The sequence below is a fragment of the Hemiscyllium ocellatum genome, chromosome 17, assembly GCF_020745735.1.
Source record: "Hemiscyllium ocellatum isolate sHemOce1 chromosome 17, sHemOce1.pat.X.cur, whole genome shotgun sequence".
Lineage (NCBI taxonomy): Eukaryota > Metazoa > Chordata > Chondrichthyes > Orectolobiformes > Hemiscylliidae > Hemiscyllium > Hemiscyllium ocellatum.
In genome coordinates, this window is record NC_083417.1 from 52,326,187 (window position 1) to 52,352,761 (window position 26,575).

General features: G+C 41.6%; 1 protein-coding gene across 1 annotated transcript in view; it reads right to left on the minus strand.

Moving 5' to 3' along the window:
• Nucleotides 1-26,575, minus strand: part of LOC132824077 (dynein axonemal heavy chain 5-like) — a 285,827-nt gene that overhangs the window by 244,761 nt on the left and 14,491 nt on the right. Inside the window, 6 exon segments of the mRNA XM_060838346.1 lie at nt 2,137-2,259; nt 10,927-11,034; nt 11,937-12,050; nt 16,088-16,264; nt 18,607-18,738; nt 22,607-22,825. Of these exon segments, the coding sequence (XP_060694329.1) occupies nt 2,137-2,259; nt 10,927-11,034; nt 11,937-12,050; nt 16,088-16,264; nt 18,607-18,738; nt 22,607-22,825 (873 nt within the window).

Sequence of the window (26,575 nt, forward strand, 5' to 3'; positions counted from 1 at the left end):
ATTTTCATCTCAACTGCCCTCCCAGGCAGCGCATTCCAGATTCCCACCACCCTCTGGGTGAAAAAGGCTTTTCCTCTAATCATCTTTAAACTTCCTGCCTCTAACTTTAAAATTATGCCCCCTTGTTTTCAACCCTTCAAATAAGAGGACAACTGTTCTCTACTCATCCTGTCCGTGCAAGAGATGATCTTATACACCTCTATCAAGTCCTCTCCCAACCTCTCTACTCCAAAGAAAACATTCCTAGATTATCCAGCATCTCCATATAATCAAATGCTCTATCCCAGGCAACATCCTGGTGAATCTCCTTTGCAGTCCCTCCAGTCCAAGCACATCCTTTCTATGGTGTGGTGACCAGAACTGCATACAACACGCCAGTTTGGCCTAACTAAAGTTCTAACATGACCTCCCTGCTCTGATAATCTATTCCATGACTGTTAAAGGCAAGGACCCCAAATGCCTTCTTAACTACCCATATTAACCTGCCCTGCCACCTTCAGGAATCTGAGGACAGGCATCCAAGATCCCTGTGTTCTTTCTTAGTGTCTTGCCATTCATTGAGTATTCCCTCGACTTGTTCCTTCTTCCAAAGTGCATCACCTCACATTTACCAAGTTTAAATTCCACCCTCCACTGAGCTGCTCAATCTGGTAATATTTTCCTGTAGCCTGTTACCTCACTCCTTGCTATCAATTACCTGCCTAATCTTGTCATTCACAAACTATTGATCATTCTTCCCACATTCTCATCTCTCATTTATGAATATTCAAAACAATAAAGGGCCCAATGTGGTAGCCCACTGAACCATGTGGTAGACCACTGAACACCAAACTCCAGTCACACAAGCAGCCTTCTACCACTGTCCTCTATCTCCTATTACTTATTCTCTTATGACATTACGCCAAAAACATGGATAAAGGGCAGCTGGTGGATATAATATACTTAGATTTCCAAACAGCATTTGACAAAATTTCACGTCACAGGTTATTTCAGAAAATAAATGATGTAGACAGCAAAAGAAAGAAGATTGGTTAACTGACAGAAAATGGAGAGGATTGATAAATGGGTCATTTTTTGGTTGGCAAGATGTCAACAAGTAATGTGTTAGAGGGATCAGTACTGCTGCTTCAACTTTTTACAATTTATGTCAATGACTTGGATGAAGGTGTAGTTGCTAAATCTTCTAATGACACAAAGGAAAAAGGAAATTAAGCTGTGACAATGACACAAGAGAGCTACAAGGCAATAGCTAAGTGAATCAGTAAAGATCAGGTAATATGAGATTTTCCACTTTAACAGGAAAAATAAGAAAGCATATTATATAAATGGTAAGAATTGCAGAGCATGGAGATGCAGAAAGATCAGGTCATTCTAATTCATGAATCACAAAATGTTGGTGTTAGGCTACAACAGTTAGGAGTGATAATAGAATGTTATAGTTTACTGCAAAGAGAGTTAATGCAGAAGTAGGAAAGTTATGATTCAGTTATGACGACACTGGTAAGACCACATCTGAAATACAGTATATAATATTAGCTTCCTTATTTAAGTTTGTACATAAATGAAAAGGAAGCAGTTCAGAAAAGGTTTGCTGGACTATTACCTGGAATGTGTGGGTTGTCATATGAGAGAAGGTTAGACAAGCCAGCCTCATATCCATTGGAGTTGAGGAGTGTAAGAGGCAATTTGATGGAAATACATAAGATCCTGAGGTGGCCTTACAGGTATATGTGGAAATGACGTTTCCTCGTATGGAATGATCTAGAACCAGTGGCCATTGTTTAAGAATAAAGAGGTTGCCCATTTTAAACAGAGGGGCAGAATTTTTTCATCATGAAGGGTCATGATTCTTTGGATCCCTCTTCTTCAAAAGGCAGCGAAGCAGAATCTTTATTTTTAAGGCAGGGGTAGATGGGAATGTGGAGTAATCAGATCATCTGTGCTAGAATAGCAAGTAGGTCTTTTCCCCCCAAGTTTAGAATGGGATTGTTCATTTGCTTAGACAACCAACAATCAATGAAAAATCAGTGAAGAACAACACACTTATACTGAATGTAGCAAATCAAGATGAAGGAGTATGCAACATTATGATTGAGAAAATACAATTAGCATATTGCCCCATATCCTACAAATTACCTGATGAAGGTTAATACAGGCTCTCAGCTTTTTAACGGCAATGTCTGGAGTCAAATCCCATATCGTAACAGACCCGTGATTGGTAATGTATGCTTTGCATGCAGTTATCATCTGATTTGTGACCTGAAATAATAATATTTAATACACATTGGTCTAAATGACAGAACAGATCTTTGTAGGTAAGTTCAACTCTTAAGACCATAAGACAGAGGAGCAGAAATTAGGCTATTCAGCCCATCAAGTCCATTCACCATTCAATCATGGCTGATAAATTTCTCAACCCCATTCTCCCACTTTCTCCCCATAACGCTTGATGCTTTTGACAATCAAGAACCTATCTATCTTTGTCTTAAATATATTCAATGGCCTGGCTTCCACAGCCTTCGGTGCAATGAATTAAACATCTTCCCTTTACTCTAAGGCTGTGCCCTCGGGTCCTAGTCTCTTTTCCCAATGGACACGTCTTCCCAACATCTACTCTGTCCAGGCCATTCAGTATTCTGTAAGTTTCAATTAGATTCCCCCCTCATCCTTCTAAACTCCATCGAGTGTAGACCCAGAGTCCTCAATCACTCCTCATAAGCAAGCCTTTCATCCCCAGGATCATTCTTGTAAACCCCCTCTGAACATGCTCCAGGGCCATTACATTTTTCCTGAGATATGGGGCCCAAAACTGTGTACATTACTCCAAATGTGGTCTGACCAGAGCCTTATAGAACCTCAGAAATACACTCCTACTTTTATATTCAAGTTCTCCCAAAATAAATGCAAATTGCATCTGCCTTCCTAACTACTGACTCAACCTGCAAGTTTACTCAGAGAGAATCTGAGACTAGAACTCTCACGTCTCTTTGCCTTTCAGAGCTCTGAATTTTCTCCCCATTTAGAAAATAATCTATGCCTTTATTCTTTCTACCAAAGTGCATGACCTCATACTTTCCTACATTGCACTCCATCTGCCACTTCTTTGCTCACTCTCCTAACCTGTCCAAATCTTTCTGCAGCCTCCCCACCCCCCCCCCCAATGCTACCTGTCTCTCTACATATTTGCATCATCAGCAAACCTAAACCAGAATGTCCTCAGTTCCTTCATCAAGATTATTAATATTTAAAGTGAAAAGTAGTTGTCCCAACAATGAGCCTTGCAGAATACCATTTGTCACCGGCTGCCATCCTGAGGAGGACCCTTTTATCCCCTCTTTCTGCTTTCTGTCAGACAGCCAAGCTTCTATCCATGCTAGCACCTTGCCTCTAACACCAGGGGCCCTTACCTTACTCAGCAGCCTCATGTGCGGCACTTCCTTGACATGCATGTCCCAAACGTCATTTAGCAAACCTCCATGCAGCATAAGGCTATGGTGGAATTTTCCCAACCTAATTCATGGCCAAAAGGGAGACCCATTGGAGGTTTGGGAACACAATGAACGCTGGACTGGATTTACAGAGGCCCTTTGACTGAGGTATAGCATTAGCCTTTGGAAACCCTGGCTAGTCAAGGAGGGTGGACAGGATAATGCATTTTTTCTGTCAAAGTTAAGGACTTATAATAAAAGGGACAACTGTGTGCTGACAATGGCCCACCAGCACTTGGATTTCCAAGGCTGCAGTAACACAGGAATGGTAAAGACACTTGGGAGGATCTGCTACAAGATCAAAAGAGCTGTAATAAGATCAACTTTCTCAAAGACAATTAAACAGTAAAGGCCAAAGAAATCAGCAGCATGAGGACAGACGTTCCAATCTGAAACTAGTGTATCAAGACAATCCAGGATCTCTGGACAGTATGACCATGGCTCAATGCTTTCAAGAGCCAAGACCCAAATGTTGATTTTTCCATGTATTCTCCTGCACAACAGAAATAGTACAACACAACATGTAGCTCTATTCATTCAGTTCTCTACAGAGATGTCACATCTCCAGCACAGCACCCAATACTCACACTCACCTTAATCCTACTGCCCTCCTACACCTTTATGAGGTAGTGGTGGTGTTGTGGTACTTTTATTGGAAGTTAATCCAGTGACCCTGGCTAACACTTTAGAGCCGCATGTTCACATCCCACTGTAGTAGCTGGTAGAATTTTATATAAAATGCTTCCAAGAGGAGGTAGAGTGCAGAGATAATAACACAGGGTTGTAATCTATGGATTTTTAAAAAATGTCCATTCAAATCCCACAGTGGCTGATGATATCTGAGTTTGAGTGGGTGGGTGAACTGTGAGAAGGATGCAGAGGTGCTTCAGTGTGATGTGGGCAAGTTGAATGAATGCACAACTGCATGGCAGATCAAGTACAGTGTGGATAAATGTAAGGTTATCCATTTTGGTAACAAAAACAGGAAGGTAGATTATCATCTGGTTGGTGATAGATTGGGGAAGGCGAGGTGCAGTGAGACCTGAATGTCCTTATACACCAGATGCTGAAAGTAAGCATGCAGGTGCAACAAGCAGTGAAGAAGGAAAATGGTATGTTTGCCTTCAATCAAAGAGGATTTGTGAACAAAGAACAGGAATGTCTTGCTGCAATTCTACAGGGCCTTGGTGAGGCCACACCTGGAGTATTGTGTGCAGTTTTGGTCTCCTTATCTGACAAAGGATGTTCTGGCTATGAAGGGAGTGTAACATTAGTTTACCAGACTAATTCCTGGGCATGTATGGAAGATACACTGGCTCAGTTAGGATTATATTCACTGGGTTTTAGAAAAATGAAGGGCTTTCTCATAGAAACCTACAAAATTTTAATTGGCTTGCCTTCATTGCTTAGACTTTGAGTATAGGATTTAAGATGTCATGTTGAAGTTGTACAGGATGTTGGTGAGTCCTCTTATGGAGTACAGTGTGTGCAGTTCTGGTCACCCTGCTATATGTAGGATATTATTAAATTGGAGAGGTTTAGAAAATATTTACCAGGATATTGCTAGGAATGAAGAGTTTGAGTTATAAGGAGAGGCTTGATATGCTGGGACCTTTCTCATTAGAGCGTAGGGGGTTAAGGGGTGATCTGATGGAAGTTATAAAATCATGAGGGGCATAGACAAACTGAATAGCAAGAGTTTTTTTTTCTGGTGACCCTTCCTCAGACCTGAAACGTTAACTTTGATTTCTCTTCACAGATACTGGCAGTCCTGCTGAGCTTCTCCAGCAACTTCTGTTTTATGTTTGAGAAGTGAGTAAAAAATTATTTTACACAGCAAACTGAAGCATAATGCACTGTCTGAAAAATTCAGTGGTAATTTTCTGAAAAGAAAATAATAAATATTTAAAAAAAACAAAAATTTGCAAGTCATGGAGAAACAGCTTGGGGATTGGACAAAGTTGAAAGAGACCAACACAATCAGCCAAATTGCCTCCTTCTGTGCTCTGTGGTTGTATGACTCCAAATATGATTCGAACTGAAGCAGGCTGCCTGTTAAATCAGTTTCTTCATTTACAGTTCAGACAATTCACTTTCTGCTAAGATAAACTTTCCTGTGCTGGTCCTTCCTGGTCTTGCTTCCAGCTCTGATGAAGAAGCACAATCCAAAACAGAAGCATGTGGCTTCCTCTGATCAGACAGGAAAGAACAAAGAACATTTCAGCACAGGAGCAGGCTTACCAGCCCACCAAGCCTATGCTGACACACCTTTAAAAACTAAAAAAATTCTGTCCTATGCAACCTGTATCTAACCTCACTTTACATAATTGAGTGCTTCTTGTCTCACCGTGAATTCCTGTTACTTGTACCTTTTCTGGCAATAGTCCTTCAGAGGTACATATCTCCTCATCTTTCAGCATCAAAGATTGAGAAGATCCTGTATCTGTCAATATTGTAGCCTCTTTATCTGCTGCTCCTGGCCTATGCGAGTGAGCTCTATCTTCGCAGGTACATGGTTTCAGAAGATCTGGCACTCCTCCTTAACCAACCTCTGGCCAGGTTATACATTCTGGTACAGCTTTCTAGCCTCCAGTGTGCGTTCTGTTACCACTCCAACAAAATTCACTGACTTCTCCTGTTTTCCTACATCTGGCTTCCCAGTGTTTTCCGTAAACTACCAGCACTGTGATTTCATGTGGCCTACGTTGTTGCAATGAAAACACCGGAGCTTTTTAACTTCCCTTTCCCCTTCAAGGATTTTCTTTTTACCCGTGGTAAATTACCCTTACGAGCTTCACTGAGATCTACCTTTCCCTTTCCACATGAGGATTTCTCTTTTCCCCAATTTCTATCCCTCACGGATTGGCATTGATTTTGGAAGTCAAACTTTGACTTATGGACCAGCTCGTAATCATCAGCCATTTCAGCTGCTAATCTTGCTGTTTTAACTCACTTCTCTGCCATTTGAGTTCTCATTACTTCAGGAAGTGAAGTTTTGAACTCCAAATAATCATCTCTCGAAGAGTGTCATAGGGTTGTTCTATTTTTTAATGCCCTTTTCTACCTATCAAAATTACTTTGTTTGATCCTTTCAAACTCAATGTATGTTTGACCAGGGTTCCTCCTCAGATTCCAGTAACATTGTCTGTAGGCTTCTGGAACAGGCCCATATGCACTTAAGATGGCTTTCTTCACCTCCTCATATGCCTCAGATACCTCCTCTGATAGTAATGTGAATACCCCACTCACTCTACCTACAAGTTTTGTTTGGATCAACAAAACCCACATGGTCACTGGCCACCGCATTTGTTTAGCCACCTTTCAAATGAAACTAAAAAGGCTTCCACATCCTCCTCATCAAATGTAGGCTGTGCTTGAAGATATTTAAACAGTTCTTCACCAGACCTTTGGCTACCATGGGTTTGCTCATCCACACTCTCTTCCTCACTAAGCTTACCTTCAGCCTTCACCTCCATCTTTTTAACTGACTTTCCCGACCCCACAACTAGGAAACAAAATTGCATATCTCCTAAGAAAATTACACAATTCCAGACAATTAAACAAGACGGAATTTCAGAAAATGAAACCCGACGGGACCAACACCCCATGATTCTATGGACTACCAAAAATCCATAAACCGGAAGCTCCCCTCAGACCTATAGTCTCACTACCCGGAACCCCAACTTACAGACTGGCCAAAGAACTACATGCAAGACTGAAATACCTAGTAGAAGCGTCACAGCACTCCATTCACTCCACCCAGGAATTCCTAAAAATCATCAAAAACACCAAAATAGAGGAAGACGAAGCAATGATCTCATTCGACGTAACAGCACTGTTCACCTCCATCAACATCGACCTGGCAAAGGAAACACTTACCGCACTTTTAGAAGAGACCATCACACACGCACCAACCATCATCAATCACATTACCAACGAAAACATCACAAAGCTATGATTTGGAGATGCCGGTGTTGGACTGGGGTGTACAAGGTTAAAAATCACACAACACCAGGTTATAGTCCAACAGGTTTAATTGGAAGCACACTAGCTTTCAGAGCGACGCTCCTTCAGGACCAACAGGAGCGTCGCTCCGAAAGCTAGTGTGCTTCCAATTAAACCTGTTGGACTATAACCTGGTGTTGTGTGATTTTTAATCATGAAGCTAGTGGACCTGTACCTCACCACCCACTTCACTTTCAACAACATAGTCTACAAACAAACCAACGGCACACCCATGGGATCTCCGCTATCAGGATTCATAGCAGAAGAGGTAATGCAAAGACTAGAACAAACAGCCCTACCAACCATCAAACCAAAAATCTGGGTCCGCTATGTAGATGACACCTTTGTCATCACAAAACAAAACAAGATAGAAGAGACATTTAACATCATCGACAACACCCTCACAGGCATCAAGTTCACCAAGGAGGAAGAAACTGACAACATTCCTGGACTTGCATTCCTGGACGTCACAGTCGAAAGAACGGACAATGGAGAACTACAAACCTGCGTATACAGAAAACTGACAAACACTGACCAAATACTTAACTACACCAGCAACCATCCCAAAACACACAAACGAACATTATTCCAATGAGCCACCATACACTGCAGCACAGACGAACTTCGGAAAATAGGGGAGAACCACCTATACAACATATTCAAGAAGAACAGATACTCAAAAAACACAGTGCGCAGATTCCTCAAGAACAAACCACGACAAGCAGACCAAACACAGCCAGAAACCCTAACCACCTTACCATACATCAAAGAAGTTTCAGAAATGACAGCCAGACTACGAAGACCCCTCGGAATCCTAGTAGCATACAAACCCACCAACACTCTCGAACAAAAACTAACAAACTTAAAAGACCCAGTACGACCCACGGACAAAACCAACGTCATCTACAAAATTCCATGCAAGGATTGCCACAAACACTATGTAGGACAAACAGGAAGAAAGTTAGCCACCAGGATACACGAACACCAGCTAGCCACAAAAGGACACGACCCTCTCTCCCTCGTAGCCCTACACATGGATGAGAAAAAAACACCATTTCAACTGGGACAACACATCTATCCTGGGACAGGCTAAGCAAAGACATCCCAGAGAATTCCTAGAGGCCTGGCACTCCAACCGCAACGCCATAAACAAACACATAGATCTAGATGCCATCTATCAACCTCTCAGAAAACAAACAGGAAATGACGTCACCACCAACCCCAGGAACCCCATCCAGGACAAACATATAAATAGAAAGCAGGAGACAACAGCTTCGCTTCACTTGATGATGTTACCTAGCCAGGTAATGAAATGTCTGGATACCAAACCCATAGTTCAGAGAGCAAACCTACACCCTAAACCTCAACCTGAGCTACAAACCTTCACAAACCTTGCACTGACTTTCCCGTTTAAGTGCCAGTTTCTGAAATTCAAACTTCCTCTTTTTCTTCCTTTCCTCTCTCTCCTTTTCTGTCTCTTCTCTCTCTTTTTCTTCTGCTTTTAATCATAATTCAAAATATTTCATTTTTGTTGCCTTTTCCTTGTCTTTTGCCTCTAACTCAAGCTGCTTCATTTTCAATTGAACTTGAGCCATCTCTCAAGATTGTGACGGCATTTCTAGCAAATTTAAATGTTGAACTATTGCTGTAATTATCTTTGCTTTCCTCATGGAAGGAGGCAGCTCCAACTCCAGAATGTCTGCTAATTCCAGTAGGTTGGCCTTAATCACCTCTTGTAAAACCCCCAACGTCACTTTTTCCACTCCCAGAAAATTCTTGGTGGCTAAAAGAGCCATTGCTAGCCCGAGTACTGTTTAAACCAACTGAATTCAACATCCAGAGCAAACAACACTAATACCTGACACTCGCAGCCTTTGAGTCCAACAACCCTAACCCCAATCTGAACTACAGAACAAATCCCACAAAGATCCCCAGTCTGTTATGGACCAGGCCAGATCCCCTCAAAACATTTCAAAAAAGTAGCCCAGATGCTAACTTTGCTAGCTGTTTTAAGCCGGTGTATAGTGGATATTCCAGGAGCGATGCAGCTGGTCAAACTATTTCATTTTAAACAAAACAGAATTTATAAGCAAGATTACTAAATGAAACACAAACAAGAGAGAATAGAATACAAAATAACTTACTCTCTCTGAAAACCCAACAGATTATCCCAATTTAATGATGCTGTTCCAAATACATGCAACAATCCCCATAAATACCCCTTGGCACAAAAGTAAAAATGAGACACAGGGTCTTACAGGAGAGATATCAGAGAGAAGGAGGATCAGCAGAGACCTGCTTCTTTGGATCCAACAGTTTTACAACTGATTGGCAGCTCTAAACCCAAACCAGACCAGAGAAAAGCTGAGCTGGGCAAACAGGCCACTCCTCTTTCATTGCACAAGTGTTTTTTTATAACTTGAAAGCCTTTTTCATGAGGCACTATCTGTTAACTATTATGAGTTTGGCCCTAAAACCCATCCACGTCAGACCTCTTGGCAACTCTGCATTTTTATGACCACTCTGAAAGAAAGCCTAGGACAACTTAATCTTGCTAAAGAAGCAGCATCATCACACTGTGTAAAAAAATTGCTTCTCACATCTTCCTTAACTTTACCTTAAACTTATGAATCCTAGTAGTTGACATTTCTACCCTGGGAAAAAGACTTCAACTATCCAAATAATCTGTGCCTCACATAATTTTGTAAACTTCTATCAGGTCATCTCTCTGCCTCTGACATTGCAATGAAAACAAATTAATCTTGTCCAATCTCTCCTCATAGTTAACACTATCCAAACCAGGCAACATCCTGGTAAACAGTTTCTGTATCTTCTCCATAGCCTCCACATCCTTCCAGTAATGTGGTGACCAGAACTGTAGAAAGTTTCTAAATGTGGCCTAATTACAGTTCTTTACATATCTTGCCAATTTTTATACTCTATGCTAACCGATGAAGGCAAGCATGCAATATGTCTTCTTAAACACCTTACCTACTTGTGTTACCATTTTCAGAGAACTGTGAATCTGTATGCAGGTCCCTGTCTGTTGATGCTACTAGGGTTCTGCCATTTACGGTATACTTTCCTCCTGCTTTAAATTTCTAAAATGCATCATCTCACATTTGTCTTAATTAAATTCCATCTGCGACTTCTCCACCTAAGATTCAAGTCTACATATATCTTGTTGTATCCTCTGGCATTATTCCTCACTGTTCATAGCTCCCCTGATCTTTGTGTTATCCAAAAACATTGAATGAGATGTTCTGCCAAATTGTTCCGGAGTTGGATATAAATCCTATTTTATGTCACTTATCATGTGTAAGGTGAATAAAAACAGGAGCAAGAGAATTGGAATTTTATTTTTTTTTTAACCATAACTCTAGTGATATTATTGTAGAAAACACCAACAAATACTTGCAAGAAGACATTTTACCTTGGTAAATAGAGAAGTCATCTTTTCTGATGTGTTGTAGTACATGGAAATTGTATGTATCATCCTGATAACATTCATGAGTCCTGGAATATCATTAAGCATTCCAATCTGGAATAAGGGGAGAATGATCATTAACTTCTGGATTGACTTTCAATATTCCAAATTTTCATATTTTCCAATTGGCCAGATATTCATTTCTGCAGCAGAGTTGGAAATTGCACATTGGAACTCTACAGAATCCCTGGCATAGCAAACCGCTCGGGAATTAGTAGAGAAATTTACAATTCCAGTGGACAATTCCTTTGCGCCAGGAATCCTCTGGTAGCATCCTTTTAAAATAAGAGATTTTGGAGGCTTCACAGACATTAAGTAAATACTCCTGGGTGACTGTTAAACTAACATCCCGAATTATCACACACACCCCCAACTACATCTCCCTCAGATCCCTTGCATCCCCGAGACACAGACCTGGCAACCTCCCCTCCACCATGGCCCAATCCCAACCCTGTTCCCATCACCCCCCATCATTACCCCAAGTCCTAGGACCCCAACATCACCCCTAGCCCTGCCAAACATGATATTTCCCACCAGCTTGATCTGCCCTAAACAGATTATCACTTATTCGGCCCCTTTCCCAACTTATGCCCTGGCCCCAACTACCTGCTACCTTGACCCTTTCTAATCTAATCTAATCTAATCTAATCAAACCTGCCACCTTGACCCTTTCACAGGAGCTGTGGAAGTGGCTATCTGTGGACATTTAAATCAGAGAATGTGGCAGCTGTGGAAAACAGGGTATGGTTTGCCTTCGGCTGACCTCTTTGCACAGTGAGAGGCCTATCAGAATTAAAGTATGCTCTGCATTTCTCAAGGAACCCTGATTAAAATCTCTTGTCAGAAGTGCCGAGCTTTTCTTAACAACAATGAAGGAGTAGTTTGGCAACCTGAGAAAGAGGCAATCTCCTCAGAAAGTCTGAAGTACTATAACCAAAGTGGAATAAAAGACTCACAGGGTCACTGTTATAGAGAGGGTCACAAAATCGATCTAGCATGTAGAGATATTTCACATTATCTTTGGCTTCATTAGATACATCTGTAAGCCATTTATCCAACTCCTTCCATGTCTGCAATAAGAAATTCAGATGTTTTCCAAATTAATTCATCCATATTGAATAAAATATTTACCTGAATTCAATTTAATTCAAAGAATGGTCTCAATTTCATTACATGTATTATAAGTCAAATACGTATCTGAGAGAACATCAGAAGGTCTGTCAGTTCACAATTTGACAGACAAATAACATCCACACAGCCATAGAAAATTTCTCAGTGCTAACTGCTATTGCAGAGTATCTAATACACATCCAGTGAGGAAACATCGACAGAACAGAAGCAGCTTTGAAGAAGCTTTGGCATGCACTGTTTTGGTAAAAACATTAGGTTGCACCCATCAGTATGTCACAACAACAAATGATATTAATTGCATTAGCTGTTTGAGGTTTAAGGACAACAATCATTTTGAAAAGATCACCAACCTCTAATTTCCTTCCAAAAAAGTCTACAAATGGCCATTATGAGGCCTACTATTTCAACATAAGACAAAAATATTTAATAATGTATCTATTTCAAAACAAAATTAGTGTGCTTGAATGACTTTATTGTTAGGATGTTAGTTTTCCTCAGGCTATACATTTTTTTCTGCTCCATGATTTGCCACATTAATGTGGTGGAGGGGTTTGGGCCTTCAAAATGCTGTCAGGAGCTCCATACTCTAAGTTGGACCACCCGTAGCTATAAGATTGAGGCAAGGAGAAAGGGGGGAAGCTGGGGATGGGGATATCAATGGCAGGACAAGTACAGTCCTCGGCAGCAGAACATGCAAAAGAAAACTGTGACTGTCACCAAGTGCAGAAATGAAAGAAAGTTGCAGTGATCAACTCAACTCATCACAAAATCCAAATACCAAACATCAGAATTGTGTGGATAATGAGAGAGTCCCAAAAGTACCCACACTAAATAAAGTCATACACACATTTCTGACAGTTGTTTTTCATTCATTAGATATGGTCTTCACTGGCTAGACTTGTATTTATTGCCCTGCCATTGTGATGGTGGAGGTAAGTGTGTGAGAATGTATATGCGAGTACTTTTTGCAGCACTGCATGTTGGTACACGAATAAAATCATGGAATCCCTACAGTGTGGAATGAAGCTGTTTGGTGCAGTAAGTCTGCACCAACCCTCTGAAGGACATCCCAACCAGACTCACAGCCCACCACATCCCTTAACCACTCCCATTTCCCATGGCTAACAAACCTAACCCACACATCCGTGAATGCTATGGGCAATTTAGCATTGCCAAGCCACCTTAACTGCACATCTGTGGACTTTGGGAGGAAATTAGAGCACTCAGCGGAAACCCTTGCAGAGATGGGTAGAGCATGCAAACTCCACAGAGACAGCCACCCAAGGATGGAATCTAACCAGGTCACCGGCACTGTGAGGCAAAGATGCTAACCACTGTGTCAGCCCCTTAGAGTCAACTCTCAGAGTAAACAGGATGTCTGACACTCCAGTTTATATCTGTCAGCCAGGGCTCCCTGATCGGACCAGGTTAACAGCCCTAATCAGGGAGCTCCACCTGGCTGATCTCCTTACAATCATTACATCAGCAAGACTCAACTTAGATAAAGGAAGTAAAGAAACTTTTCAATGTTGGATTATAAAGTTTTCACTTCCAGCACAAGGGAAGCAAAGGGAATTTTTCCATTGGGTTCTTTTTATCAGGTTTGGCTATGACTCCAATGTGTGGAGAAGATTGCAAATAATGCTCTCCTATTGACAATGTCTGCTTAGCCTGGCCTCATTACAGCAAAAACAAATTCAAAATCGCATTGAGGTATTGTACAGCAAAGCAGTGGAATCTCCTAGATTATCTAATTGTTCAAGAGTCAGTCATCTAAGTGATGTCTATATCTTTCAAGTGATGTGGAGCCTGATGTTTGCTGGGCAGACAATCAGCTTTCTTGATTGGTGATGCCCATTCACCTAGCACCAAGACATTGTGAGACCCAAATGACCATCAGGAAGCAGATCAATGCCCCAGGATCTTGGGTGAAGACAGGAATTCCAACTGTGACTCAAGACAATCTGGAAAATCACCACATGTTTAACTCAATTCAAGGGCAGTGGAGTCAGATAAAAACAGCTGCATCAAAGTCCTGTGCCCAGAATATTGAGTTCAAGCATTGCTGCCAACAGAAACAAGAACAGAAACTGCTGGTAAATTTCAGCAGGTCTGGCAGCATCTGTGGAGAGAAAGCAGAATTAACTTTTCAGGTCCAGTGGCCCTTTTTCTCGGTTCAAAACCACAAGCCAAGGAGTCAGTATACCATCGAGGTTAATGTCCCAAGGCAAATACAGTAAAACAATGGACTGTGGTGAGGGGAGAAAGTCTGAGAGATTTAATAATATGCTAAATATATAAAAACCAAAAGAACTGCGGATACTGGAAATCAGAAACAAAAACAGAAATTGCTGGAAAATCTCAGCAGGTCTGGCAGCATCTGTGGAGAGAAATCAGAGTTAATGTTTCAGTTCCAGTTTCATCATCAGATGAATTGGAGAAGAAAAACTCCTCCATCTTCACCAGTCATCATAAACCACAGAAATGTGACAATAAGATAGGTAAAGAAGCTAAAGGCATTTGCGACTGAGTGTAACTTGGCAAATTGGATCCCAAATTGTCTTTGGGATAGGAGACAGAAGATGGTGGTAGAAGCTTGGTTGGGTGATTGGAAGTCAGTGTCCAGTGACACACCACAGGGATCAGTGCTGGCTCCCGTTTTATTTACGATTTATATGAATGATACATGAAAAAATGCGCAATAATGATAATTAAGCTTGCAAATTATGCAAAGGTTAACCAGGTAGCTGACAGTGAGTTACAGGAGGATGGGACTGGTCAGATGGGCAGATGGAATTTAACTCTGGTAAGTGTGAGATGATGCACTTTGGAAGAAGTAGCAATATTCCATGAATGGCAGAATGCTAGGAAGCTCAGAGGAACAGAGAGAACCTGGAATCTACTGCCTCAGAAGGTAATTGAAGTGGGAAATCTCACAAACTTTATAATATTCTTGGATGAGCATTTAAAATATCATGACATTCAATACTATGGGCTAAGTGCTGGGAAGTGGGACTAGTGTAAATTTAGATTAGTTTATTTGTTGGTGCGGACTCGATGAGCTGAAAGGTCTCTTCTGTTCTGTATGATTCTATGACAATGTAACTACTTCAAGAAGGAATATATCGTACAGACTCATGTAAAAGTTGAAGTTTTTTAGAATATTATTTAAGGTTCAATTCATGGGGTTGATTTTTACATGGATACTACTTTTGAGGGGCTGGAATTCATGCTACAGCCCAATATACTGTATCATTAGGAGAAACCCAATTGATCTCTCATAAAATAAAGAAAAAAAACCACAACAAATTGTGGTAATATGACTGTATTCCATGAGTGCTGCAAGTGGACTGAACTCAACTGAGCTGCACTCAAAGGGAGGTTGCCACATGACTTTGACCTGATGCATCTTAAACTTTCACGCCAAATTGGTGTGAATTGTACATCAAACACATAGTAGCACGAGAAGAGAATTAATTTCCTCAGCATAACCTTTATATACAGGATAATACCATGATTCACAAATGTTGATGTGTTATCTGTGAAGAATTAGGGTCAACTTTTACACAAGATATATGGAAAATTCCAGATTTTTTGGCCAGAAATGGGGGGGTGGACTTTTATCTGAGATTGACTTTTACTCAAGTGTATACGGTAAGCCTATAAATCACAGTCTGGAAACTATTACATATTTCCCTCTCCCCCAAAACAAGAAAAGTTTTGATCGTTATTCGCCTGAATTATCTACTTCTTGTGGGTGAGGAAACACTCTCAGAGAGACAATGTGGTTTTAAAGCTTCCAAAGAAAGCATGTCTGTTGTCTGATAAACCAAAGAAAAGGCCAACACAATACCTGAAAGTCTAGTACTTTTACTGTCCTTAAACTCTGTATAGAACTTAAATAGGTGCAGTGAAAATGTTTAATAAGTGTATAGGAGTTAAATGTCTCAATAAGTAAGAATACTTTTATTCAGACCTTCAATAGCTTTGATTTAGTAGCTGTGAGGATTCCAAGAATGGTTTTAACATCTCCTCGCTGAATCTCCTGGCTCAGGTAATTGAATCTGGTCAGACGGTGCTTCCAGTATTCCAGCTCAACTCGTGGTCCAATGTCATCAGCCTCCTTCCGCACCTGTTCACTTTCAGTAAGTACCTGAGATGAAGAGATTATTAGCAGCAGAGACTATTCCACTTTCAAACGCTCACACAAAAGGACATTTTAGTACCCATTCCAGTTTGGTTTACCACAGATAGTTGATCATGTGTTGCATGTTGTTTTTTTTAGGGATCTTAATAGATCAATGGTGACAAAAAAAAGTCTCAATTTACTATAGTTGAAAGTTTATAAACTGACATATTTGTCTAATTTTCATTTAATAATTTCCTTAAGATTGACAAATCTGAGGGAACTTGCCTGGTATAACTTCCATAACCTTCTGGAACCAACCCACTTGTATTAGGCAAGAACTTTCAAAAGCTGATTGGAGACAGATGTTTGCAGGTAAAGGGATGGCTGGAAAATGGGAAGCCTTCAGAAATGAGATAACAAGAATCCAGAGAAAGTATATTCTTGTCAGGGTGAAAGGGAAGGTTGGTAGGTATAGGGAATGCTGGATGACTAAAGAAATTGAGGGTTTGGTTAAGAAAAAGAAGGAAGCATATGTCAGGTATAGACAGGGTAGATCGAGTGAATCCTTAGAAGATTATAAAGAAAGTAGGAGTATACTTAAGAGGGAAATCAGGAGAGCAAAATGGGGACATGAGATAGCTTTGGAAAATAGAATTAAGGAGAATCCAAAGGGTTTTTCCAAATATATTAAGGACAAAAGGGTAACTAGGGAGAGAATAGGGCCCCTCAAAGATTAGCAAGGCAGCCATTGTGTGGAGCCACAGAAAATGGGGGAGATACTAAATGAATATTTTGCATCAGTATTTACTGTGGAAAAGGATATGAAAGATATAGACTGTAGGGAAATGGATGGTGACATCTTGCAAAATGTCCAGATTACAGAGGAGGAAGTGTTGGATGTCTTGAAACAGTTAAAGGTGAATAAATCCCCAGGACCTGATCAGGTGTACCCAAGAACTCTGTGGGAAGCTAGAGAAGTGATTGCTGGGCCTCTTGCTGAGATATTTGTATCATCGATAGTCACAGGTGAGGTGCTGGAAGACTGGAGGTTGGCAAAAGTGGTGCCACTGTTTAAGACGGGCGGTAAAGACAAGCCAGGGAACTATAGACCGGTGAGCCTGACCTCGGTGGTGGGCAAGTTGTTGGAGGGAATCCGGAGAGACAGGATGTACATGTATTTGGAAAGGCAAGGACTGATTTGGGACAGTCAACATGACTTTATGCATGGGAAATCATGTCTCACAAACTTGATTGAGTTTTTTGAAGAAGTAGCAAAGAAGATTGATGAGGGCAGAGCAGTAGATGTGATCTATATGGACTTCAGTAAGGCGTTTGACAAGGTTCCCCATGGGAGACTGGTTAACAAGGTTAGATCTCATGGAATACAAGGAGAACTAGCCATTTGGATAAAGAACTGACTCAAAGGTAGAAGACAGCAGGTGGTGGTAGAGGGTTGTTTTTCAGACTGGAGGCCTTTGACCAGTGGAGTGCCACAAGGATCGGGACTGGGCCCTCTACTTTTTGTCATTTACACAAATGATTTGGATGCGAGCATAAGAGGTACAATTAGTAAGTTTGCAGATGACAATAAAATTGGAGATGTAGTGGATGTAAGGGGCAACTTTTTCACAGAGAGGGTGGTACGTGTATGGAATGAGCTGCCAGAGGATGTGGTGGAGGCTGGTACAATTGCAACATTTAAGAGGCATTTGGATGGGTATATGAATAGGAAGGGTTTGGAGGGATATGGGCCAGGTGCTGGCAGGTGAGACTAGATTGGTTTGGGATATCTGGTCGGCATGGACGGGTTGGACCGAAGGGTCTGTTTCCATGCTGTACATCTCTATAACTCTATGATTCTAATGAAAATAGCAAAATAAGGAAAAATTATACTGGAAGCAGGCTTTTAAATAGTGAACTGAAGTCTAAAGTATGTGTCAGGTCAGAGTGCACCACATTTCCCAACCAGGGGAAAATGATAAGAGGCATTTTACATGTGTGGCTCCACACACTTCCCATTTGGTCCTCCTGACATTCTGATATTGAATCTGGCCCAAAGAAGTCTTCGAATTGTAAAGCATTACAACTTTTCACTCAGGGCTGGCCTAAACTTACAAGTGATCTAAGTTTTCAACATGGCCATTAGGTTTTGAAGTGGCGCCAAATTCACCATTTCAAATGCCAAATTAATGATAGTAAATTTTTTTTGGGTTCCCATTTTTCTCTGTAGTGAATGTCGGGGAGGGCTGTGCCAAATTCATAGTGAGGCGGGGGTGCAGAAACCCTCAGGCCAGAAATGTTTTTACTGAAATCTGTGTAAAAAGAGCTGAGGTCTGTAAGTGCTAAAAGAAATCCCCATTCCTGACCTGCTCAATTTGCTTCATCCAAATTTTCAGACATTCTTCGGCTTGTTTCAACATTTCTGGAGAAATTGTACCAACATCAGTTGGCCCTTTCAGGTTCCTCAGCTCTTCCAAAACACATTGCTCTAATCGAACCTAAAAACAGCGAAACAAATTCAACGTCCCTCGGAGTTGGCTGAAATTCGCAGGAATTCCAGAACAGCCATATAGCAAGCATTCAACCCAAAACAGTGGATCAAAGTTTTTATCACGAAAGAGATCAATCTGACACTGGTACATTTGGGAAAGGGAATGAGTCAAATAGTCAGGGCAGGAAGGAACAAAATCAGAGAACAAGGTAGGACTGATACTTCAATGCAAGGGACCTAACAGGGAAGGCAGATGAACTCAGGGGCACGTTTGGGAACATGGGACTGGGATATCATAGCAAATACAGAAACATGGCTCATGGATGGACAGGACTGGCAGCTGAATGTTCCAGGATGCAAATGCTACAGGAAGGATAGAAAGAGAAGCAAGAGAGGAGGGGGGATGGCATTTCCAATAAGAGATAGCATTGCAGCTGTACTTAGGAAGGATATTCCTGGGAATAAATTCAGGGAAGTTATTTGGGTGGAACTGAGAAATAAGAAAGGGATGATCACCTTATTGGGATTGTATTATAGACTCCCTAATAGTCAATGGGAAGTTGAGAAACAAATTTCTAAGGAGATTTCAGCTATCTGTAAGAATAATAGGGTGGTTATGGTAGGGGATTTTAACTTTCCAAACATAGACTGAGACTGTCATAATGTTAAGAGTTTAGATGGAGAGGAATTTGTTAAGTTTGTTCAAGAAAATTTTCTGATTCAGTATGTGAATGCACCTACTAGAGAAGAGGTGAAATAAGGCAGGGCAGGTGACTGAGGTGTAAGTGGGAGAGCACTTTGGGGCCAGCAACCATAATTCTATTAGTTTTGAAATAGTGATGGAAAAGGATAGACCAGATCTAAAAGTTTAAGTTCTAAATTGGAGAAAGGCTAATTTTGATTATATTAGACATGAACTTTCATAAGCTGATTGGGGGCAGATGTTCACAGGTAAAGGGGCGGCTGGAAAATGGGAAGCCTTCCAAAATGAGAAAATGGGAATCCAGAGAAAGTATATTCCTGTTAGGGTGGAAAGCAAGGCTGATAGATGTAAGGAATGCTGAATGACAAGAGAAATTGAGGGTTTGGTTGAGAAAAAGAAGGAAGCATATGTCAGGAGAGATCAAATGAATCCTTAGAAGAGTATAAAGGCAGTAGGAATATACTTAAGAGGGAAATCAAGAGGGCAAAAAGGGAACATGAGATAACTTTGGCAAATAGGATTAAGGAGAATCCAAAGGGTTTTTATAAATACAGTAAGGATAAAAGAGTAACTGGGGAGAGAATAGGGCCCCTCAAAGATCATGGGTGGCGGTCTATGTGTGGAGCCTCAGGAGATGGTGGAGATACTAAACAAGTGGTTTGCACCAGTGTTTACTGTGGAGGAGGACACAGAAGATATAGAATGCAGGGAAGTAGATAGCGGCATCTTGAAAAATGTCCATATTACAGAGGAGGAAGTGCTGGATGTCTTGAAATGCATAAAAGTGGATAAATCCCCAGGACCTGATCAGGTGTACCCTAGAACTCTGTGGGAAGCTAGAGAAGTGATTGCCCCTTGCTGAGATATTTGAGTCATCGATATTCATAGGTGAGGTGCCGGAAGACCGGACGTTGGCTAATGTGGTACCATTATTTATGAAAGGTGGTAAGGAAAAGCCAGGGAACTATAGACCGGTGAACCTGACATCGGTGGTGGGCTAGTTGTTGGAGGGAATCCTGAGGGATAGGTTTTACATATATTTGGAAAGGCAAGAACTGAATCAAGATAGTCAACATAGCTTTGTGCGTGGGAAATCATGTCCCACAAACCTTGATTGTTTTTTGAAGAAATCACAAAGAAGATTGATGAGGGCAGAGCAGTGGACATGATCATTTGACAAGATTCCCCATGGGAGATTGGTTAGCAAGGTTAGATCTCATGGAATACAGAGAGAACTTGCCAGTTGGATACAGAACTGGCTCAAAGGTAGAAGACAGAGGGTGGTGGTGGTTCAGACTGTCACCAGTGGAGTGCTAAGTGGATCACTACTTTTCATCATTTACATAAATGATTTGAATGTGAACATAGGAGGTATAGTTAGTAAGTTTGCAGATGACACCAAAATTGGAGATGTAGTGGACAGCGAAGGAGGTTACCTCAGAGCACAACAGGATCTTGATCAGATGGGCCAGTGGGCTGAGGAGTGGCAGATGGAGTTTAACTTAGATAAATGTGAGGTGCTGCATTTTGGAAAAGCAAATCAGAGCAAGACTTATACACTAAATGGTAAGGTCCAAGGGAGTGTTGCTGAACAAAGACATCTTGGAGTGCAGGTTCATAGTTCCTTGAAAGTGGAGTCGCAGATAGATAGAATAGTAAAGAAGACGCTCGGTATGCTTTCCTTTGTTGGTTAGAGTATTGAGTACAGGCATTGGGAGGTCATGCTGCGGCTGTACAGGACATTGGTTTGGCCACTGTTGGAATTTTGCATGCAATTCTGGTCTCCTTCCTATTGGAAAGATGTTGTGAAACTTGAAAGGGTTCAGAAAAGATTTACAAGGATGTTGCCAGGGTTGGAGGATTTGAGCTATAGGGAGATGTTGAATAGGCTGGACTGTTTTCCCTGGAGCGTTGAAGGCTGAGGGGTGACCTTATAGAGGTTTATAAAATCATGAGGGGCATTGGTAGAGTAAATAGACAAAATCCTTTTCCTGGGGTCAGAGAGTCCAGAACTAGAGGGCATATGTTTAAGGTGAGAGAGGGAAGATATCACAAGGACCTAAGGGGCAATGTTTTCATGCAGAGGGTGGTGGTGTGTGTGGAATGAGCTGCCAGAGGAAGTGGTAGAGGTTGGTACAATTACAGCATTTTAAAGGCATCTGGATGGGTATATAAATAGGAAGCGTTTGGAGGGATATGGGCCAGGTGCTGGCAAAAGGGACTAGATTAGGTTCGGGTATCTGGTCGGCATGGATGAGTTGGACCGAAGGATCTGTTTCCGTGCTGTGCATCTCTATGACTCTATGACTCCAATCAAGATTGACTTTTTTCATTAATTTCAAAATTTTTCTACCACTGATAAGGACAGCAATTACTCCCGAATTGTCCATGAGAAGGTGATATCATATGTAACTGAGTTGATTAATAGGAGAAAGTGAGGACTGCAGATGCTGGAGGTCAGAGTCAAGAGTGTGATGCTGGAAAAGCACAGTAGGTCAGACAGCATTATTGGAACAGGATTCCCCGGCTCCTCAGATGCTGCCTGACCTGCTGTTCTTTTCCAGCACTACACTCTCGACTGAGTGGATTGATAGTCTATTTCAGTAGCCAATCAATAGACAATCACAGTTCTGTGGTTCTCAAGTCACGGACCTGTAAGATGGAAGATTTTCTTCCCTAAAAAACATTATTGAACCAGATGAATTTTTACAACAACCTGTCAGTTTCATAGTAACTGTTACCAATATTATTCTTTCATTTCAATGTTTTTAAATTAAATTTGAATGCCCTAGCCTCCATGATGAGATTTCACCTGAATCATTTAGTCACAGAGTCATACAGCATTGAAACAGACTCTTCAGTCCAACTCATTCACAACGACCAGACAACCCAATCCGATCTAATACTATTTGCCAGCATTTGATTTATTCCAGATTTCTGGATTACTGCTTCACTAACAACCACTATGTTACTACACCCCATTCACTAAATAATACGCAATTTTGGAGAGGACCATAGAAAATTACAATGCAAGATGTGGTCATTCTGCCAATCATGTCCACATCACACTTTACCATACCCTATTCTTTCTCCACAGCTGTGGTCCATTCTTTTCCTTCATTATTTGTTCTGCTAAGTGGACAAAATTTTTAGAACAGATTAGATTTTTTACCTCTTTAGCCAGATTCTGCTGTGCTGCAGAGAGTGTGTTGATGAACCCATCCAGTGAATTCAAAAATTCTTGTCTAATTGTCATAGATTCAGGCTTGTTCAACTGTCCCCATCCTTGATTCATATTCTTCAGCACTGGTAAAAATGCATCACCCAACAGTTGTTCAACAGATTTCAACAATCCAATTCTTCCAGCATCCAAGACACTGAAACTTACTTCCTAGAAAATAAAAGATGTTTACTTAAAAGAAAAAAGACACTTATCAACTAGTACAAAAAAAATGTGACTTTCTAGATAAATGTACTACAGTTCAGTTAGTACTTCATAATGCATGAAGAGCAAATGAAAGGAGAGTGGGTTGTTCTTTAACAGAGGAAGGGACTGCAAGAAAATGATTGAAAGATCTGGCTATAGATTGGACAATGAAACTGCATGAGCCATATAGAAGAAATAAAGAGGGAGACAGAATGAAGTACAAACAGAAAGTGAAAGAGAGAAGGAGCTGTATCTTACTATTTTTGACTAATTTACTCAGGTCTCCTGGAGAATGCTCTGTGCAAGGCCCAACGAGATCTCTTGCTGTATCTTACCAAACATGCCTCATTAACTCCAAAAATGCTGGAGAAACTTGGCAGGTCTGGCAGCATCTGTGGTTTGCTTTGATAACTTCACACCCCACATCTTCGGTGCCTCTCTTACCCGGAGCTAGCCCCAGTCCACCAACACCCCCATGCCCAGAACAACTTCCCAATGCTAGTATAACCCAGGGTTGACTAGTATCACTGGCACCATCTTTAAAAAAAGCTGTTGTACAGCAAAACAAGTGTTGCTAGTGCGCAGCTGCCCTGTACGTTTCTTGATGCTTGTCCCTGAAATGACACAGAGGCAAAATCAGTGCCTTGCTTTGTGGGCAGAGAACTGGAGGTCCTGGTGGACTGACGGTGCAAAGGCAGGATATTTCCCTTCACCAGGACCAGCAAAGGAGGTCAAAAAAACCAAACCGTGCCAGCCTGGTCCAAGGTTGCTGCCCAGATACAGTCTCAATTGTCTGGAGAACAATTTGGAAGAAGGTCAATGAGCTTTGTCGCTAGATCAGCTTCCTCCATTCTCTCTGTTATCTGAAACATCTTCTCACATTCAGTCACCTACCTCAACCCCAAAAGCCAGTAACCCTGACTGCCCGCATGCTACCTCCTCATCTGCACCAAAGGTAATGGCTGTACCATTGACTTTCATCTTCCTTATCTATCTCTCTCTCTCTCTTTCTCTCTCTCTCTCTCTTTCAATTCAGGAGCAAAATAGCCAACAATAGGACAGAAGCAGTCAAGAAGCCTGAAATTATGCTCCTCACCACAAGAAGACCCTGACTCTGATCACCCCAAGAAGCTAACTGTGTCCAAGCTCCTGGACTGGTATCAAGGCTATTCTTGACATATTGTGCCAGGACCCAAGACCAAAGGCTAGCTCTCTTTACTTGACTGAATCCCACTAACAATCATAACAAACTTCCTGGCTTTGTGTCTATGTTTAATGGCAAGGTATTACAGCCAAACTGTGAGCCTTATATATTTGGCTGATGGTCAAGGCACAGAAAGGCAAGGCAAGGATGCCATGAGCATTCTGGTATGTTCGAAGTGGGAGCACTAAGAGAACAAGCAAACAGCCCAGAGATGCAGTCTGATCCAGTCTGTGAGCTGGGTGTGTGTCCCTGAGCACACAGTGTCCTTGCTGCAACATTTCAGTAGTTTCCATTGCATCCCAAGGTGTAGCACTAAAGTGCTGAAGTGTTCCCGAAATGAATCAGAGATGGGCAATGCTGCTTCTTAGAAGCTGGCACATGCCAGATGCCAATGGATGATGGTGTGCACAGCTGATATCCATGGATCATGCCCTAAGATGTTGGTGCCTGGTTTCCAACATGGAGGTCCTTTGGAGCAAGCAGCAAATTGAAGTCACCTACTATCCACTCTGACTTCCATTTCAAGAATACTTGGCATCCAGTTTGCTCAGCTGGAAAGGGTGAGATGCATCATTACTAAGGTCATTAGCAAACATAATGCCACCAAACAGGCAATACTTCACTTCCCAGTGAAAATCTCTTCTTGATACCTGGGCCTTGCAAGAAAGATTCAAGTTGTTCCCAATATCAACATAGGCCTCACTGGACTTCTCATGTAATTCTACCACGTTTCTCACCATAGCCCATATGATTTAGGCTCCTTTAACATCATACCTGTGGAATGTGAGACTTGGGGAAGTACAGAAAGAAAAATTGAAAGAAAGCGAGAGATGAATTTTAATTTTCTCTTCATTCCCATACAAGGTTACACATCATCAGCTTATATTCTGAAATTATAAAGTAAAAGATTTTTAAAAATCAAAACAATTAATTATATTGCAGTGAATTGCAAATTATCCTCCAAGCTACACCTCATCCTGACTTGGAACTACATTGCCATTATTTTATGGATCAAGTGCTGGAATTCTGTTCTAAACAGTGAGTGTACCTAAAATCTACCCCCTCACCTCTACCCATGTGGTTCAAGAAGGCAACTCATCACTGCCTTCTCGCAGGCAATTAGGGATCCGAGATAAATGCTGGCCTATCCAGAGACATCCACATTTATTTGTCCACATGAACAAATAAAAATAAATCAAAACTTTAAAATTTGGGGTCAAACAGAATTAAGTAACAGTAGGGTCAAAATTATTCTCCTTTAGTCTGTGGGGAGAGAAACAGGATTCATTTTTCAAGCTGATGACCTTCCATTGTCTCTGATCAAAAAGATCAGTCTTGAAACATTAACTCTGCTTTTCTGTCTCTCTATCTGAGTTCAGTATTTCCAAGTTTTTCTGGTTTTATTTCAGATTTCCAACATTCATAGTTTTTGCTTTTGTGCTAAAATGACTCTCAACAAGAATCAAAATTCCTCAGAGTTGCTCCCACTCCATTAGCATTACTTTACCAACCAAATAGGATTCAGCTGTGCTTCTGGTGAAGTAACAAAATAGACAGGCAGGAGGCTGGAAAAATACAGCAAGCCAGGCAGCATCAGGAGATAGAGAAGTCAACATTTCTGGTGTAACCCTTCTTCAGGACTGGGAATGGGTATAGAGGGAGGAGCAGATAAAGGGGATGGCGGAGGCCTCACCCTGAATAACTTTTCCTTTAACACTCCCTCTTCCTCCAAATCCAGGGGGTGGCAATGAGCACCTGGTTGGGCCCCAGCTATACTCGCCTCTTTGCTGGCTAGGTCAAATAGTTCCTCTTCAATACTTACGCTGTGCCCCAACTCTTCCGCCATTACATCAATGATTGCATCAGTGTAGCGTCCTGCACCCAGGCTAACCTGGAACAGTTCATTGACTTTGCCCACAGCTTCCACCCCGCCTTCAAATTCACTTGGTCCATCTCAGACATTTTCTCCGCTTTCTTGACCTTTCCATTTTCATCTCTGGTGACAGTCTCCAGATGGACATTTACTACACACACACACACACGGACTCTCATGACTACCTGGACTACATCTCCTCCCTCTCAGTACCCTGCAAGAACTCCTTCCGTTCTCCCAATTCCTCCGCCTCTGCCTCATCTGCTCAGACGAGGAGACATTCCCCTCCCAAGCATTCCAGATGTCTACCTATTTTGAACAATTTGCTTTTCCTCTCTCTGTCATTTAGACAGCCCTCCACTGCACCACCTCCATTCCCCATTCCATTGCTCTAAACTGCGCCCCCAATGCAATAAAGACAGGTCCCCCTTGTCCTCCCCTATCAGCCCACCAGTCTCCACATCCAACGCATCATCCTTAAACACTTTTGCCAACTCCAACTAGACCCCACCATCAAGAATACCTTGTCCTCCCCACACTCCCCTCTGCCTTCCGCAAGGACCGTTCCCTTTGACAATCCTTGGTTTGCACAACTCTCCCCACCAACACCCCCCAAATACCCAGGTACCTTCCCTGC